The 19,944-nt window shown below is 36.9% G+C and overlaps 2 protein-coding genes across 2 annotated transcripts; one reads left to right on the forward strand and one right to left on the reverse strand.

Moving 5' to 3' along the window:
• Nucleotides 2,772-5,650, reverse strand: LOC109722367 (acyl transferase 4-like). Its single transcript, XM_020250416.1, has 2 exons — nt 5,018-5,650; nt 2,772-3,792 (listed from the first exon to the last, which is right to left on the reverse strand). Exons 1-2 carry the CDS (start codon nt 5,432-5,434, stop codon nt 2,947-2,949), a joined length of 1,263 nt encoding a protein of 420 aa, XP_020106005.1. The 5' UTR covers nt 5,435-5,650; the 3' UTR covers nt 2,772-2,946.
• LOC109721963 (ABC transporter G family member 10-like) lies at nt 13,484-15,885 on the forward strand. The gene has a single exon (XM_020249796.1). The coding sequence runs from the start codon at nt 13,636-13,638 to the stop codon at nt 15,409-15,411; it is 1,776 nt and encodes a 591-aa protein (XP_020105385.1). The 5' UTR covers nt 13,484-13,635; the 3' UTR covers nt 15,412-15,885.

Below are 19,944 nucleotides of genomic sequence, written 5' to 3' on the forward strand. Positions count from 1 at the left end.
TACATGCACCGGCCCGCGTGCACCATTACACCATTACGAAGAAGAAGAAGCAGCCGTCGGAGATCGCNCTGGTGCACTATGGACCCAATAAAAATATGTGATTTTATTTTAATGAATATAATAAAAAATTTATAAATATTAATATATAGACATTTCAAATACTATAAAATAAATTGAATTAATTAAATTTAAATTTTGACATCTCAATTGTACCAATTTATTGGCGTCTATGAGATGTATATGTACACTAGAAACAATCAATGAGTTCGACTAAATGTCATTTTGAATTAAAAGCCTCAACTATGTTAATTTGGTTAATATTTCATCAACATTTAATTATTTCGATTTGATTTTTTTTTCTAAATTGGTTAGCTTCATTGCCTACCAACTATTAAATCAATTTGAGTACCCATCCATGTTTTGTCAATTATCTATTATAACTCTAAACTTTAGAAAAATTATATCTAATTTCTACATGTTGGTGCCTAATTTTGCTAAATTTAAAAAATTCTTATAAAATTAAATATATGTTTATAAATTTTTAAAAAATATTATAAAACCAGTCAATTAAAAAATTACGTATTAAATAACTATTTTTTATTTTATCATAATATTTTCAATTATTAATACTACTTGAATGGATCGACAAAAATAATCTGAATAAAATTAAAATAATAAAAACTACAAAAAAATATACAAAAAGAATATGCATTTTTGGCACAAACAAGCCTAAAAAATAAACATATTATGAACTTTTTTGTTTTGCTTCAGAAAATTTTGAAGGTTTATGGAGCTCCAAGAACCTAAATAGGAACTATCAAAAAACTAGAGACAAAATCGGTAATAAAATTTTATATTTTAAAATCAAATGTTTATACAAATATTTATTTAAAATATATATTCCATGAGTTCGGTTATTATATTATCAATGGTACCAAGTTCTTATTACTATCGAATTTTTTACTGTTAGATCTATCCTTTGATTATTTTTACCTGTTAAATTATACTATTTAGCCAACCATCCAGTCAAATATGCAAGACCACTATAATTTTAACTGTACATCCTTTCATCCAACGGCCGAAAATTTGATAACACCAAGCGCATAGTAATATCGATAATATAATAACACAATTCATATTTAACAGTAGTACATACAATATTTTATAAATATAATTAATAATATATCCACCGTACCTGCTGCAAAGCGCGGGTGCATCAAATTCAGATTCGTAATTGCAGAAATTTTTTGAAAATGAAGAGCAAATTTTCCCCGACGCCAACTTTAGCAGTTCATCGCAGAACACAGCAGTTGTATGTAATTTAGCTATAATATAATACCTTTATTTTTTATTTTTTCTCCTTAACTTTCAAAACCTACATTTTACTCTCTCAACATTGTTACATTTAGCTCTCCCTCTATCATGATTTTATCACTACTCCGGTCCATTTATACCGAAAATATCCTTTAAAATAATATAAATATATTAAAAAGTTAATTTTTATAGAAGAAATTAATAAGAATAATTTTGTTATTTTGCCCTCTCCATTAACGATGTACACCCTGAAAATATTTTTAAAATTTTAAAGGGGCAAAATATAGGTTTTTAAAAGTTAAGAAAGAAAAGTTAAAAAACGTTGACTATATAAAAATTTGTGAGTAAATTTTAGGCTAAATTACAGAAAATTTTTCCGTCAAAATTCGATTTTTCACTTTTCACCCCTGTTATTTAAAAGCCTACACTTTGTTCCCTTGTAAAATAAAAAATGTTCACAGGGGGTACGGTGTGAACGGTGATGATAAAATGATAATTTTGTCCCTCACCATTTTGCCCCTTATCATGTTCACAGGAGAGAAGGTTGAGAGCATTTTTGGCATAAAAAATATATAATAATATTTTATAAACGGAACCCTAACGGATTACTAACGGCAGGGGGCGGAGTAAACATCTTTCATTTTACAATGGTGTAAAGTGTAGATTTTTAAATAACAGAGAGGAAATTAAAAAATCGGATTTTTTTTTTTGATTAAACAGGACTATACCCTATTTTAAGTCAGCAGGGAAGACAACGGGTTTATCAACGTCGGATTTTGATAGGAATATTTTATGTAATTTAGCCTAAATTTTATCTATATATTATATTTATATAATTCGCAGATACAATGACTCATCCACAGATGCTCACGTTCTGTATGAAGCTGTAGTGATATTCTTTCTGACCATGTATTGTCAGTGAAAACCCTTCATCAGAGATTGGGTTAACAAGATAAGTGGCGCTTGCATGCGTACATGCATTGGGCACGTGAATGTTCGGCGCTTTTGTTTTCGAACCTGGTCTTCAACAATTTTGTTGACTGGGTCGAGCCCTTCAAATTTGAGCATTTTTGGTTCTGTTTGGGGAACTCAAAGATCTTTTATTTGTTATGGATTTGTTTTAACTACATACTTATTATCTTTTTAACCTTTTTTTGTTCATTATAATGTGATCCTCGTTATGAACATAATGAATCCATTCCTATAAGAATTTAATTTTGCATACAATGTTAATTTATCATAAATTTATTTATTTTATATTTATGGTCAAATAAGAATAATATAAAATTTGCATTATGATTGCCATATTAGGTTTTAAATTATATTGCATCTACACTTATTTTGACACAGAAAGACATGAAAATTATATAATCATAATTATTGTTAGATTATTTAAGACTCAGCACTAAATTAAATTGATGTTTGTTAGATTATTTAAGGCTCAGCACTATTCATTGTTATTCTTGGAAAAACAAGCACGAATTTATATCAATCCAAATAAATTACGCGTCTCTAATGTTACACACTTTGACCTGTAATAGTACATCACCAACAAAATGAACAAGCAACTTATTTCATTAAATTCAGATTTTTAGTTGCACATATCCTCTGAAAAAGAAAGCAAATTTCCCCCTACGACAGCTTCAGCAGTTCTTCGCAGAACACAGCAGAGTGCTCTTCCTCCACGCAACGCAGCATCAATCTGATCCCCTGCTTCGGCGCCGGTGGCTTGAGATATATTGCTGACGCGACGATGTTCACGTCGTCGTTCAGCGTGAAAACGTAGCTCGGCTCCCCCCACCCATAGTCAACCTCGTTGAACCCGACGCGGCTCCAATCCGACACGGTTAGCGTGCCATAGTCCAGCGGCACATTGTAGTGGCTGTCCTTGGCCCCTCCGTTCATCCAGTCGACAAACCGTGTTGAGAGCGCCTCCTTCGCGTCCCTGATCATGGCCACGATCTCAACGATCGATGCGCTGTCGATCTCCTCGCTTGTCCTCGTGATTCCCACGGGGTACACACAGTTGCCGTAGTAGCCTTCGACCGACGGCAGCACGCCGTGCAGCAGGTGGCGAGTGCTGGCCGCGAAGCCCAGGCGGACCTCGGCATTGGGGGGTAGGTTGATGGCCTTGGCACGGCACTTGTAGAGCATAGCAGTGACGACGTCGAAGGTCGAGCACTTGTTGCCCGTGGCAGCCCCGAAGTCATTCTTGGTGCGGTTGATGCTCTCCGACGAGATCTCAATCACGGAGGTGACGAAATTGAAGGCAGTGAAGGACGGCGGCGGGCCGCTGCGGGGGATCTTGGGGGGGTCCGGAATGGCATCGCGGGACCAGATGGGCGTGACCGACGGCTCCGGGAGGCCTCTCGCCATCTCGCCGACGGCTTTCAGGAACTGGGCTGCTCCCTGGCCGTCGAACACCAGATGGCTGAAGCAGATGCCGACTGCAATTCCGCCGCACTTGAATACCGTCACCTGAGGTTAGAAAGTTGACCTATATGAGATCCAAGGAATAAAGGTTTGCAATGAAATTCCAAGTTCCAAAACAAAAACAACCAAACCACTATTTTATAAAATAACGAAACGAAATTGTAGGATAAATTTCAACCTTTTTTCTTAACCATATAAATAATACTTTATCAAATAACACAAATGTCAAATTAGGTTGGCTACATCTCTCAGAGCCGAGAGTTGGCTACATCTCTCAGAGCGGAGAGTTTTGCTTCGCTGTGCTCGCATTTTCCTGGGAGGAATGAATAGTAGGTTGGCATGCATCTTTGTCTTTGATTGAAAGCTAAGGCCTACTTTCGGCTGAAACAATCCCAATCTAACCAAAATAATCAGGTTAGAATTTGAAAATAACTCAGATCTGAAAAAATATTAAGGGATTCAGATTAAGATCGGGATCATGAACCCAAAATAGCTCCTTTACTTGATAGAAAATTAAAGTGCTTGATAGAAATTTTTGCCATTACACGGCAGATGTTAGAATTTAGCACCAACTTCCAATACCGCATTGTCAAAAGATCAAGTGGATCAAAATAATCTTCCTAAAAACCTGTTCCGATATTATTGGGTTTGGATCCAAGCTATTTATGTGGATTAACCAAACCCGACCCGTTAACACTCTACTGCTCTATCCACAACCACAAGGGAATACACCACAGATCGCATTATGGGCAACAATAATGGGTTAATGTCGTTGGCTTTTGCTGCTACTTCAGATGCAAACTCTATAGTTTTATGTTTTTATAATAACAATAAATTAGTCACTCTATCAAAAGGAGTAAAATAATTATTATTCTATAAAAAAATATTGATTATCCTTTTAATTGTAAAAACTAAGTTGCATACAGTGCTAGATTATAGGAATGATGTATCGTTGTCGCGATAGTACAGGGACGATCTATAAAATTTACGCTTGGATTATTAACCAAATTGTTTCTGAATCCATACTAAAGAAGATCTGGATGAACACACCAAATTAAACATAGCAAATATTATCAAATATTTTCACATGAGAAGCACAGCAAAATCTCACCATCGCCCCCTACCCTAGAGCTATTTAATCGCTCCGATCTCTACGCTGAGCACGCGAAAACCCTAAACCCCTTAAGATCTACACACTACACGATCAAATCCGATCAAAATTATCTGTGCGAAATTAAGCACAAAAATGAGAGGGGGGATCGGATCTGACCTGCGCCATGAGGATGGCGTCCTCGAGCTTCACCTCGGGGGGAGGGCGAGGGAGGAGCTCCTCTTTAGGGATCATGAGGGGGCGCTCGAGCTGGTTCACGTCGTCGAGGGTGCAATCGGCCTCGGCCTCCACGAACCAGATCCCCTCGCCGGAGCACTCGACCTCGGGGACGCCGGGGACGCTCTCGACGATCCTCCCGGCGACGGGGAAGTAGGGGACGAGGGCGCGGGCGAAGCCCTCTCTGATCGCGGCGGGGGCGCCGGCGCCGCCGCTGGAGAAGACCTGGATGAAGTCGACGGAGACGCGCACGGCGGCGGTGCGGTCGATGGAGGAGAGTGGGAGGAGGAGCGTGGAGGCCGGGGTCGGCGACGCGGGGGGGACGAGGGTTGGAGGGGCCTTGGTCACCGCGGGGCTCATGGCGATCGAAGCTTTTGGGGAAGAGGGATTTGGGATTTGGGGGTGTGGAAATGGAGATGGAGATGGAGATGGAGATGGGGGATTAATGGGGGATTAGAGAGGGGGAGGGGGTGAATGAATGAATGGGGTAGGTACCGGTGGTGGACTTCTATGGTTGACAATGATGTGCATGTGCATTTTGCAAAGGATTGTAGTTTGTTAGCGGGGGAGGAAGTGGCCTAAATTAATCAAGCATTAAGTTTATATAAATATATATATATATATATATATATATATATATATATATATATATATATATNTATATATATATATATATATATAAAGTACAGTGTTGTGCAATATTTTTATCACTTGATTATACTTTTTTTGGCCTCCATTTTTCTGCATTTCAGTGAAGATCGAATAAAAAAAAATAATTCAAAAATATGCAAAAGTTTCTTGCATAATAATCAAAAAGCAATACCATAGTTTTTAATAAACGAGATAGGCATGTATATTTTTTAGAAGTGTAGTGGCTTTTATGTTATTAGGTTATTTTTTGATGTTAAGATTTCTGAATCGACAACCTGCTCCAGTAGATTTAATATAAAGTATTTGAGTATCTAGAAAAAAAAAATGTAATTTTAATATTATTACCTAATGATCGTGGGATCTAAAATTAAATAAAAACAAGCTTACTTAAGAAAAGAAAAGAAAAGGAAAGGAAAGAACAAGCTTGCTTAAGAGAAGTAGGAATTAGAAGGCCGAAGAAAAACTTGATCTGGGCCAGGTTCGTGTCGAGCCACATTTCAAGCTACACTAAAAGTCGATTGGCCTGGCCCGGCCTGGCATGAATTTAACATAGCTATTTTTCTTGCAAACCTGTAGACTAGCTCAAGTCTAACTTTATTTTTAAATAAAATAAACGAAGTGGGTAGCATGATATCTATCTCTCTCTCTCAAAAAAAAAAAAAAAAAAAAAAAAATCGGACAGGGTCGAGTCAATCAAAGAAGCTAAACGGTTAGGGCCCGAACCGATCTCAACATTTTGGGGGCCTATAACTTTGGAGCCCGCATTCGACTCCGGTGAACAAGCTGAGACCAACAGGGCCCGAAGAACATGGACCGGGTCGAATAGGTCGGGCTAATTTTGCTCGGACCCGTTTAACTACCCTAGTGTTATCCAATTTCATTTACATTGATATTTCGAGTAACCGACATTAGAATTTCTGAGTTAAATAACCATATCCGCTATAAACTATCTATGCATAGTCGCATGGCTTCAAATTGATATTTTGGATAACACTTTTTGGATAACACTCTAAACTAGTGCTAAACTAGTTTTAACTGTAGATGGGGGAGTACGGGATCTTCTTTCGCTGAAAGTTTGGGAATTGAAAATACCATCTAAAGTAAGAAAGAGGCTGGTCCGAGAATCAACAGTGCGTGATATACGGCAACGATGTAGAGACTGTTGATCATCTGCTTGTCGGATGCGTAATCAGTAGATTTTTTATGTATAACATCCTAGAAGATAGGCACATTCCGGCGCCTGGGATAGAGGTCAGGGGTGCCTGGGAGCTACTGACTGGGGAGTGCCGCCAAGGGACAACTTTGAGGGATCTAACTAGAGTCGCAATCTGTTGGTGGATGATCTGGCAAGAAAGAAATAATATAATTTTTAGACACCAATCATTTGACCATTTTTTGACCATTAGACGAACCCGGGACGTGAGTAGGAATTGGGCTAAGTGTTGCAGCTATTCGTGACTTGGATCTGAGTGAGGAGTAGATTTATTATTATTATTATTATTATTTTCTACGGTTTTTCTTTTTTGTTTCTATTTGTCTTTTTTTGTTTTGATTGCTTTGAATGTTCTCCGAGGTCACGTTGCCTCAACCTATGTAGCTAAATTTATCTGCTAAATGAATGAAGCGGGTAGCGTGTTACCTTTTTCTTAAAAAAAAAAAAAAACAACAACAACTTTAGGGCACCAAAACAAGTAAAAACACTTAAATCGAAATTGCTGGCGCAGGATTTATACATCCTTGAACTCTTCTGATTTTTACATTATACTAAACTTTCAATTCAAGCGAGCTCGAAACGGCTCGAGCCAACTTGAATTGATTTTGAGATAAACACGAGCCAGCTCTACATTTTTTCGAGCTGATCTCGAATTGGCCTCAGCTCTCTCATGTTCAGCTCATTTACAGCCCTACTACAGCCCTACTAATAACTAGTACGATGTATTGCTAACTTGACTTAATTTGCCAAATGATACACCTTATTAAGTTAGTATAAGTTAAAAAAACAAGTGCAAAATGCATGAATAGCCTCTGCCCTATCTCCATATTGCAATTTGACGAACATTTGGCTTAAACAATTTAGCCCATGATCCTTACCGTATAAAGCAATTTCATTCCTAACCTTCTTATCTTTCTTCATTGACAAAATCAAGGGAATCAATTAACCGAAGAAGACTTTTTTACAGTCGCAGATGAAATTGCAATATAAGAAAAAGTTTACGAATCAGGGACTATGCATACATTTACCGCAAAACAATATTACTTCCACTCAAAAAAATGCTAATGTGTGCTTTTCGATCCGCCACGATTAGATCTCCCAATAAAACGACTGTGGCAAAAGGTTACTTAGGGTTTATATACACTAAAATGCTATTAATGATTTTCTACTTGTAAGTATTTTAACTTGTCGAAGCTAATCTAGTCGAGCCAGATATGTCCTTCGAAAAGCTTTATAGCTTGCTTAAAATAATAACACAAGGTACGTAATGCACTTTTAGGGTAAGATCGAATGAGAATTTCAATTAAAAATTAAAAAAGAAAACACAAATATCGATCGATTATTTCTTTTCCCTTAAGCAAACATGAATCATCTTCCTTCTTAAAACTAATCACACCTTTTCAACTGGCCACATTAGTATATGGGCCTTGTATAAAGAAGAGTAATAAGTTTGGACAAAGCACTATATATGAAAAGTTATTATTTATGCATGTCGTGCAATTTTCTAAAAGTTCATGCATCCACAGGAAAGATAAAGCACCAAAAACTTGACGTGCACTAAACTCTCTAGTTTAATCTTGTTTTGAGCAAATAGAATGAACAAAGAGCTAATTAATGATACGTAACGAACTAATTAAGTTAAAATGCCTTAGTTAAATGGGTTTTGTTTATTAATTGAATTAGGATCGAGTAGGTTTGAGTTGCAACTTGAACACATTGCCCTCCAATTAGAAGAAAATCATATGGCTAATCCCTTTGCTTTGCGATGTGAATTTTGAGCTGGAACGAACGAATGTAGGTCCCGCCAAAACACCTATACTCGGAGAATTGTAAAAGAAGAAAGAAAGAGATGTTATTACTCATTCGACAACCGTTGCACATTTCGTGCATTGAGGTAGCGCTGAGTTTCGATGTTAAGTTTCGATACTAATTTGTTTCAGCGAAAATAGTTGGAGTAGGATGATTTTACTCTGCGAGGTGCGAATAGTATTTCATGAGCTAAATTCGTAGAACAATGATGAATTTTCTATCTTAGCTGTTTAAATTACCTAGCTATTTACTACTTTTTTTATCATCATCCACATGATATCGGTAATAACTAACGATAAGACTACTTCCTATTAAATCAATCCTCTCGGTAATCAAAAATATTTGTAACTCGATCTTTAGGGAATGTTTGTTCAACTTATCACATGCAATGCTTGTAAGTAAGTATCTATAGAGTAATCATACTAAATACCTAATATCGGTCGAGATTAGATACATCATTCGCATATCTCGGTGAGTTAACTAAAATACTTCCTCAGATTTCAAAGGGAGTATCAACTTAGGAGGATGCTTTTTTATTTTAGCATGATATATAAAGAAAGGTTTTAATTAAGTTTGGTATTTACTTAAACTAGGTAGAATGTAAGATACTAGTTACTTCATCCATAACTTGCCATGTTATAATGTACTGTAATAACATTAATGAAAGACAAAGATATTCAAAGGCCAATTAATTCTTATCAATCCACTTTAGCAAAAGGGGAGTAATAAATTCTAAGCCAATTGAGTGCCAACCATTTTCAATTTAATCAACTTGGTCACACTATGATCAAAATGGTCATGAATAATTTAGCATAAGATTTAAGTTATTTACATTATTAATTAATAAAAAAGTATTTCTTTATTATTTGCACCTTAAATTCAATTAAATTAGTTGAATCTTCTATACTTTTTGTTCAATAATTAAAGTAATGAATAATTACTTTTATGATATATCCTTCATCAATATGAGATAAAAATTTGAGAGAGAGAGAGAATGGGGGGATGGAAGGTCAAACAACCACACCAAAGAATATCATATATAGAGAATTAAGATTCCTATCCCTTTTTAAAAGCATTAGATTATTTTAGCCATTAGATCTAATTAGGTGTTTTAATCTAAATAGTTTATGTGTCACAATCATCCCTCCTTGATATCTTGTTGCAGGGGTTCACCACAAATGTTAGTAGGAGACCAAAACGGCCTCCCTTTGACGACATAGCGTGAGGAATCGTACTCTATTAGATATTTAGATGCTGAAAAAAAATATATATATATTTTCCATAATAGTTATTCTGCATAAAATTAATAATATTATTAATACTAAAGAATAATATTTTAAAAAATATTATTTACTATCTATTTTTTTAGCTCTTCAGATTTCTAGAATAGTGGTGGTCTATTTGAAATATATATATATAGTTGAGCTAAAATACTATCGATGGCAAACCGGCTCTATTGCCATCTATTTGTTTTCGATGATAGAGCCTCCAAATCGACGATCGGCATCATTGAACATGATCTATACTACTTGAAGTGTTTAGAAATCAAATTTAAAATCTTTTCGACATTATTTGCCTAATGATCAAAGGGTTTCAAAATTTGTAATTTTAATGTTCGATATGATGCGTTTTCTCGTTTAACGGCGTAAAGATATCCAAATCAATTAATTTTTTGTTAGAAGATTCTTTAAACTATCTAAAACAAGATCTGTACCCTTGATCTTGACTATAAGACTCCTATTATCATTTTTTAAAGAATATTTATTTTCAGACGTTCATTTGTATGTCCACTCAATGGATAAGAAAATGATATCGAAAATATATGAAATTTGATTTCTAAACACTTCAAGTGGTATAAATCATGTTCAACGGTGCCGATCGTCGATTTGGAGACTCCATCATCAAAAACAAATGAATGGCAACGGAGCCCGTTTGCTACCGATAGTATTCTAGCTCAACTCTCTCTCTATATATATATATATATATATAGGCTGGAATACTATTAATAGCAAAACGCTCTTTTTACTATCAAGTTTTTAACCCTTAAATAAAAAATTGTAGGGTCAGGATGATATTAGTTGGTTAGAGTTGAATGGTCCCCCTAGGGTGGAGTGGTCCCCACTGGGTTATAGTATTTAATCCAATGATTAGAAATAATAAAAAGAGTTGATCCAAAGGATAAAAAACTGGTAGCAACAATGGGATTTTGCTACTAATAGTAGTCCAGTCTAACTATATATATATATATATATATATATAAGAAAAAAAATTATTGATAGGTTTTAATGGATTAATCCTTGATAATTTTGGTCTAAATAATTGTTAGAGATAACAATTTCTTAAGGCGAGGAGGCAAATATAGATTTTTGGTATCCTTATTAATGTGTAAATATTTAAAGATGTTGAGATTGATTTTGCCTTTGGTGCGGGCACAAAATCATTCTAATGCGGCCAATTTGGCATTAAAGTTTCTGGAAAATCATGACTCAACCAAGTTGAGTCGAAAAATTCATTGAGTTCAGGTAATTTTTAAAATCGGTGTGAGAAAATTTTCAACGGCCATAACACTTCTTCGCTCGAGTATTCGATTTTAGCGTGCGACCGCAATTCGAAAAACACTTTTTGAGAGCTATGCGTGGAATCGCGAAATCATTTTGCCCGAGTTTGGAACCCATAGTTAATTGTTTCGGCCTCCTTTTTCGCATTCTTAGATTATTTAAGAAAAAAATTGCATTTTCTTTTTATTTTTAATCTGATTATTTGATTATTTCCTAGTTGATTATGTTTAGAGATATATTAGAATTTATTATCCTCATCCAGTAGAATTCTGGTATCGTCTATAGGCATAGCGTTCAGATATTATAATCAGAGTTTAAAGAATTGATTAATCAGACTTTCGTCTTTATCGAAGAATTGATTCTTCGTATATCATCTTTTTTTATTCTTGTGTTTATTCAATCTCAATGCGGTTTAAGCTTGCGTCACATTCAGAAAATTTCTGCGCGCTGAGTCCGTAAAAAATCTGTGCCTAATTAATGAAGAGGTGTGATGCACTTCCACCCCTGCCAACTCTTTCTTTTGCATGGGGTGGTCAATGTTGCAGTTCATCAGAAAATGCTACTCCGTACTTCACTCATCTCATTTCTTTCTACCTTCAACTATCTCCAGAGTCCATCATAAGTTAAAGTTTCTCCAACAACTATATGTATTAAACACTAAGCTTCTTTTGAACCTCGGTTCTTATATTTAAGACTCTTTAAACTCAGATAATTAAAGCTTAATTGCCATCCTATAAACAACTGCACTAATTAATTGGTTAATTGGATTGATTGCAATTCAAATTATTTGATTATCTCTAATTCCCTTGTTTAATTTGGACGGTTAATGATTCATTGTTTCTCATGTTTCCTTTTTTTTGCCGAGTTCAACATAGAACTTCGATAAGTTTAAGCTAATCCGATTATTTTTCTTTATTTTACTTTCTCAAATTTAGCACAAAAGTTCTTTCTTCGAAAATTCCTTTCGTAATGGTGATAAAATCTAAACAAAAAAAAAACATGGTTGAATTCAAAAAAAAGAAAAAAAATCCAAACAACAATTTGTAACCTCAAATTCACTTCATAATTAGGCAGGTTCGGACGGTCCATAGGTGATGTGGTGTACCGAGTCTAACCAATAAATTCTCCAAAATAGAATTTATTTTATAATGTTTTCCGCACTTAGCAAAATTTTTAAACATAGCCATGTTCAAGGAAAAAAAAAAATTTGAATGCGGAGCTGTTCATTTAAGTTTATTGAGACTCTTTTAAATCTATCGTTCAATATGAAATTAAAATTCGAATAACAAATTGTCAAATTAGAATAAATCTTTAAAATTTAAATACAAAATGAATCATATCTCGCCAAAATGTTTCAACCAAAACTTGTTGAGTGGTTTGCTAGATATTATATGTTACTTTTGATTTGCATGGCCTTTGCTGACACGGTGCTCCAGGCCACACGATTTTCCTCATAAAGTAGAAGTCGAGAAATTTGCTTGCACTTGATGCACCACATCAGCTGTGCACCCACCAGTGACCTTACGTCCATCCCATACTTTTGTATTATATATCAAATTCCCATTTTATTTACTAAGTTGCAACCTTTTGAAAATTAATTTACTTGAATTTAATTATTTCAATAGTAAATATGGAAATGCATTATCTTAAACCATTTTTTGTACAAAAAAATCCTAAGTAATAAACAATTCATGCACCGAGATAGACAGTAATACCATTTAAACCACCGACCGTCCTAGTGCAGGTGGCAAACGATTTGGTGGTTGATATTCGAGATCCAACTTCGAATCCTATTTAATTCATATTTTCAGCTAAGTTTATCTCTAAATGAAATAAATGAAACGAATAGCATGCTATCTTTCTCAAAAAAAGAAAAAAAAAGTACCACTTAGACAAAATATAAAGCTATGCTATATAGATGTTAAATAGGTGCATAAGTGTAACAAGCTGACGTGGTGCACTAGGTGCATGCAACAATTTGTTGAGGGGGAGAGGTGGTTCATCTTGGAGCTACCTCTCGAGAGTTAGAGATAAATTGGAAGAGAGAGAGAGAGAGAGAGAGAGAGAGAGAGAGAGAGAGAAGGTAGAGGTGGTTGGGCATGCAAGTCCCAAAATAGACTACAAGAAACCACAAAGGTGTAGGCCAAGTCAAATGCCCTAAGCATATAACCATTTATCTTGTGCATGAGAAGAGCAAATATATGTGTCCTTAAGTTTGGTGTGTTAGCTCATCCTCTCACACCTTTCCCCCCCCTCACTTCATCTCCTTCTCATTCCCACCACCCCTCTTCCTCTCTCTCTCCACTCTCTACTCCTTACACTTCTCCTTCATGGAGTTGTCGTCGACATCCTCGACGGCCTCTGGCCGCAAACCGCGATACCGCATCGAGACCAAGTCGCTGTCCTACGACCTCCCCTCGAATTTCGGCTTCTTCGGTGCCGCCGCCACCGCCCCTCGGCCCGTACTGAAGAATGTCACGTGCGAGGCCCCGCCGGGGGAGCTCGTGGCGATCGTTGGCCCCAGCGGTGCCGGCAAGACAACACTGCTCTCCATTCTCGCTGGGGCAATTCCCCCGTGCAGAGTCCGTGGCGCCGTCCTCATCAACGGCCGGCCGATGGACGTGTCACGGTTCCGCCGTGTGTCCGGGCACGTCACGCAGGATGACGCCCTCTTCCCGCTGCTCACCGTGGAGGAATCCTTGCTGTATAGCGCGCGGTTGCGGCTCCGTGGCACCGCCGAGGATTCGGCGGCCCAGGCCCGAGACTTGATCAAGCAGCTGGGGCTCAATCACGTGGCTTCCTCCCGGGTGGGCCGTGCCGGTATGGTTGGCGCCATATCGGGCGGCGAGAGGCGGCGCGTTTCGATCGGCGTAGACCTCGTCCACGACCCGGCGGTTCTCCTCCTCGACGAGCCGACGTCGGGGCTCGACTCCGCCTCGGCGCTCCACATCCTCACCATACTCAAATCCATGGCCACACTCCACACCAAAACAATCATACTCACAATCCACCAACCCGGCTTCAGAATCCTCGAGCTCATAGACCGAGTCATACTGATCTCCAACGGCTCCGCGGTGCACCAGGGTCCAGTGCACCAGCTCGAGGCACGGCTCACGGACGCGGGCCACTGCATCCCCCTCCACGTAAACGTGTTGGAATACGCCATGGACGTAATGGACTCTCTCATAGTGCAACCACCCACAACGCCCCACGAAGAGGTCGTAGCTGCTAACACCGCAGCCACCGTTAACAACGACCGCATATTCTACGCGAACTCTCTATGCGGGGAGGTGTATATACTCACCGAGAGGTTCTTTAAGAACGTACTGAGAACGAAGGAGCTCTTCGCGTCCAAAATGATCCAATCCATCGTGGCCGGGGTCGGGCTCGGGACTGTGTTCATGAACGTGAGCAATTTGCAAGCCCGAGTCGGGTTCTTTGCATTTAGCCTCACGTTTTTACTCACCTCGACGACGGAGGGTCTCCCTATATTCCTACATGAGAGGAGAATACTACAAAGAGAGACCGCCCGAGGAGCATACAGGGTCTCTTCCTACGTCATAGCCAACGCCATCGTTTTCGTTCCGTTCCTCCTCGCGGCGGCAACGCTCTACGCGCTCCCCGTGTACTGGCTTGTCGGTCTGCGGAGAGAGATGGACCGGTTTCTATACTTCTCGCTGGTGGTCTGGCTCGTGATGCTCACGGCGAACGCGTTCGTCGCGTGCTTCAGCGCGCTGGTGCCGAACTTCATCATGGGGAACTCGGTGATCGCGGGGCTCATGGGCTCCTTCTTCCTCTTCTCCGGCTACTTCATTGCGAAGGGGAGCATACCCAGGTACTGGATTTTCATGCACTACTTGAGCTTGTTCAAGTACCCGTTCGAGGCCTTCGTGGTGAATGAGTATGGAGGAGGGAGCGGGGGGAGGGAGTGCTTGGACATGGAGGTGGGGGGGTGTGTGCTTGATGGGGTCATGTTTCTCACGCAACAGGGGTTGGAGGAGTCCAAGAGGTGGAGTAACATTGGGGTGATGTTGGGGTTTGTGTTGGGCTATAGGATCCTCTGCTTCGTGTTCCTCTGGTTCAGGTGTTATAGGATGAGGAGATAAAAACTAAGTGCCTAACTTGTGTGGTATTTGTTTCTCACGAGCATGTTTCCTATTAAATCGATCTTTTAAATCACGCGGTATATACCAGAGCTCGATTTATCTTTTCTGCGGATGCGCGTGACGTACTTTGCGGAATCTTCATCGGGCATACGGACCGATGGTGTACGTCAAGACGATTTCTGAACCATTTCCTGTCGGATCAATCTTTCGAACTACTCACCTAAGATTACGTACTGTTCTGATTTATATCTTTTTTTTTCTGGTTTATATATAGTTGAATCTACATTCTACCAACAACATCTAGTGGGCTCTTCTTCTGAAGATCCCTTCTGAGGCTCTGCTTATAGTTACTGTTTTTCTTTTTCTTTCTTTTTTTCCCTCTCTCTTCTAATGTTTTAAATTGCTTGTATCTTTGTAGACGCTGTTACAGTGAGAATAAATAACATATTTTACTCTTTTTTTCCCCTTTATCAATACCAGTGGGGTTTTTTTCGGAAGCTTAAGCTACCAAAAGTAAAGTTTGATTAGAACTTTGCTGAATACCAAAAAGATCTCGAGATTAAATCCCAAAGAACATAAAAATCTCGTGCATCTAAGTGCTGTAAAACCTTGGGTCTTGTATTTATATATAAAAAAAATCAATTTATAATTTGTAGAACTACTAATTTGGGCTATACCATAGGATATGTATGTGGTTGGAATAAAAGAGAAGACATTCACTATAGTATAATTCTGTCAACAGCTTCTTTCTTAGAAGAAGCTAAAATTTTTAGTTTCTACTTTGGAGCTCGGAATTGTTTTTCATCTTTTCACCACAGATTAAAAAAGATTATCAAAACTTTTGAGTCATCAAATGCTCTATTAAAAATCACTGCAAGTGAAAGTCACAAATTTTATTAGATATCGTTTAATTTCAAACTTAATTAAAGTTTTTCATCTTTTAGTTAAGTTTGAAATTAAGCATTGGGATAGCGCTATTCCACCAAAATAGTGGAATAGCAAATTCCTTGCTATTCCGGAATAACCGGGAATAGCAAGGTTTGACCGGGATAAGATATTCCGGCCAAATTTCATCCCGTTTGGCGGAATAGCGGGGATAACTTTCGTTATCCCCGCTTATCCCCCAAACCAAACGGGGCCTGAGTTGCTTCGCTAAAGAAAAGTTGTTAATGTTTATTCAAACAACTACGCTCTTGAATTTCAAAACTTAAAGTCAGTCCATCTTCTCTATATTGGAATAAGAAAGTTTGACAAGAATAATCTCCGATGTGAGGGTGCCTCATCGGCCGTTCACGCTACTTTGAGATTCGTATTGTCCACGTGATAAAATGGCATGTAACCGTCCCCGCCCAATTTTTATTCCTTTTTAAGTAAGCCTTATACCGATGGGCCCGTAAATGTTTTTTTTTTGGTTTGGATCTTAGAGGGCTGGATTCAGGGCCCATCTAGTGTTTCAAGCCCAGCCCAAAAAGGAGGAGGGCGCTAAAGGCCCGAACTGGGTCTGAAGAATGATTAGAATGTTCTGGGTCCGAACTGGGCCGAGCCAGCTAAAACTCAGACCCGGTCCAATGTCACTGTCCCAGTTCTATAATTTTTATTCATATTTATTAATGGAATTGAAAGTGACTTTTGTCAAAAAATTATACATAATGTTAATACAAAAAAAAAGGACTATTAAGTATTAACTTCAATGGAAAGGAAAATTTAGCAACTCCAAGCCTAAGGATTGGGCAACAGAGAATATATATTAGCAATATGAACATATATAGTTTTAGTAACATCTCTCTCTCTCTCTCTCTTAACTAAATAACCGTGTTTATATTATAGACTCGATCCCTTTTAAACTAAATGATATAAAATTAAGACAAATTGAGAATTCATAATTTTTTATTCTGATATTATTTGAAATAATATAAAATAATTATTTTTTTAAAAAAGGATAAAGATATAAAAAAAAAATGTTAACATATAATATTCAACACACACACACTCTCTCTCTCTCTCTATATATATATATATAGATGGTAGAGCCCCGGCCCCACCATGTGTGTGGCACGTGCTGCCTCAGCCATACTCACGTGCCCCCATGCAGAGCCACATGTACGTAGATCAGTCCCATGCATGCATCACTTTAAATCCCTTCGCCCCCAAAAAAGAAAAAAACAACAAAAAAACTACTCTTTAATTCCCTAGACATGATGATTACGTCATTGAAAGCAAACCTCGGAGTTCTCGCCCTTTCTTCTGTCCATCACGCAAACCTATGTACGCATAATAATAATGTTCTTGTATACTAAACAAATTTTTATAACAACCTATATAAAAAAACTGACCGTGTCTAAAACAAGTGTTAAAAAATTTAGTGATTGTTATTCGAGATCCAAATTTGATTTATATTTCCAGCTAAATTTATTTCTAAATGAAATAAACGAAACGGTAGCGTGCTACCTATCTCTCAAAAAAATAATCTATATAAAAAAAATAATTTTACTGATTATATTTTATTTATTTTCCTTTTGAATTGCGGCAACCACTTGAGATTGATATCTTTTCGTTAATTAAATACAACCACATAGGCAATTTTATAAAGCATTATAAAATTTATTTATAAGCATAATATTACTATATATATGTATATATTATTTGTAAGCTATAAAACATTAAAATTATTATTTTCTAATAGCTCAAGTTTTTAAAGATAATCATTAATTTGTTTAGTATGACATCAGATAATGCATAGTTTAAGTATATGTTAATTAGTACAGACAATGATATTAATTTTTCAATACTAATAAAAGCAAATACTGAATTAAAATATTCTTAAAACTTTAGAACAATTTCAAGGATCAAAATAAAGCTTGGTTAGAAGTTGGGGCACCAATCTATTAATGGTGAAATTTATATCCTACAAATATTTTAACACTACCACTCCAAACCCCCTCACTGTAGATTCCCTGCTCCTAGAAATTCTACTTCAGCTGAAGCCCACATGGTGGGCTTCATGGGGAAGTGGGAAATAGATCAGCTTGTTTTAGGAGTGCTTCTCATTTTTTGAGTGCTTCAAAATGTTTCCTACTTTGTGGTGGTTTTGTGTACCTTTTGCATATCTAATCTCTGTGCCCTCCTCTGAAATGCACATATATGAACTTGGTGTCTGTGGAACAGTGGTGAGCTGTGTTCCCTTCTCCTTGTTCTTATATTTGCAGATTTTTGTGGGGGTGAAAAAGCTGAAAAAGTCAATATTTTTTTTTAAAAAAAAATAAGCTTGTGGGGTCTTGGTATTTGCATGCATGCATGCATGCATGATGGTGAATGCATTGTGACCACCTCCTTTTGGTTTTTTAATCTCTGAGATGCCTTAATTGGAAATTTGCTACAACTGTTATTATTAGAGAGAGAAGAGATTTTTTAAAATAAAAAGAAAAAAGAAAAAAATAGAGGATTGAACATAACCTTTAACTAGTTTATTATTATTTTTTTAAATTTTTTTTTTGAGAGATATGTAGCACGCTATCCGTTTCGTTTATTTCATTTAGAAATAAATTTAGCTAGAAATGTGAATCAACTAGGATTCGAACTTAAGCCTCAGGTACCAACCACCAAGCTCTTTGCCATTTGCTCTAGGGACGATCGGTTAACTAGGTTAATTAGTTGAGGTAAACTAATTTATTGTACTTACAAAATTGATATCTGATCATCTGATATATAGTCATATCAAAATAGATACAAAGAGGCATATGAAATTAATTAATAAATGGGGCAAGAATTGGAATTTGATCGTGCTATATTTTTAAAACGGAGAAATGGTCATATTACGTAAAAGATTGGTTTGATAGGAAACAATTGAGTGATATACTCAACACTCGGTATGTACTACGTACTTTGAAGAGTCGAAAAGAGAAAAAACTTCAACTACAACGTGAAGTATGTGCATTTTGATGCGACTAGCATTTGAAAGATTTATTCGAACTCAGACCTCGTATTCTGCTTCTACGTAAAATAAATATATATATTTTTCCCAGAAACTTAAATTAATTACTATAAGAAATAGTATATTAAAGAAGTGCTAGCTCATCCAATGTAGATATACAATGATTTAAGAATATGTTATTTGATAATTAAATAAACTCATCTAGATTTTGAGGAATTTCAACAGAATCGAGTGTGATCTCATATATCTGTCACCCTTATCCATTGCAACATCTTTAATTATTTTCTTGGACAATGTCTCAACTTTGACTCGTATAAATCTTAATCTATTTATCCAAGCTAATAACTTAATTATATATATATGAAAATTTATACATGCCCACTCAACACTCCGAATGATTCTTCAATGTGCAAATTAAATACACCAAATAATAGAATCAATCAAAATTTAATTGATTTTTTCAAGTTAGAAAAAAATGAAGTAATTAATTAATCTTTTCGGGTATAATGAGAATCAATTCCACAATATTCATAGCATATTATTATATACGTTTGAGAAGAGATCAAGTTGAGTGAGTGCTCATCCAATGTCAAATGATAGAT

This window comes from Ananas comosus, linkage group 16 (genome assembly GCF_001540865.1).
Source record: "Ananas comosus cultivar F153 linkage group 16, ASM154086v1, whole genome shotgun sequence".
In the NCBI taxonomy this organism is placed as follows: Eukaryota; Viridiplantae; Streptophyta; class Magnoliopsida; order Poales; family Bromeliaceae; genus Ananas; species Ananas comosus.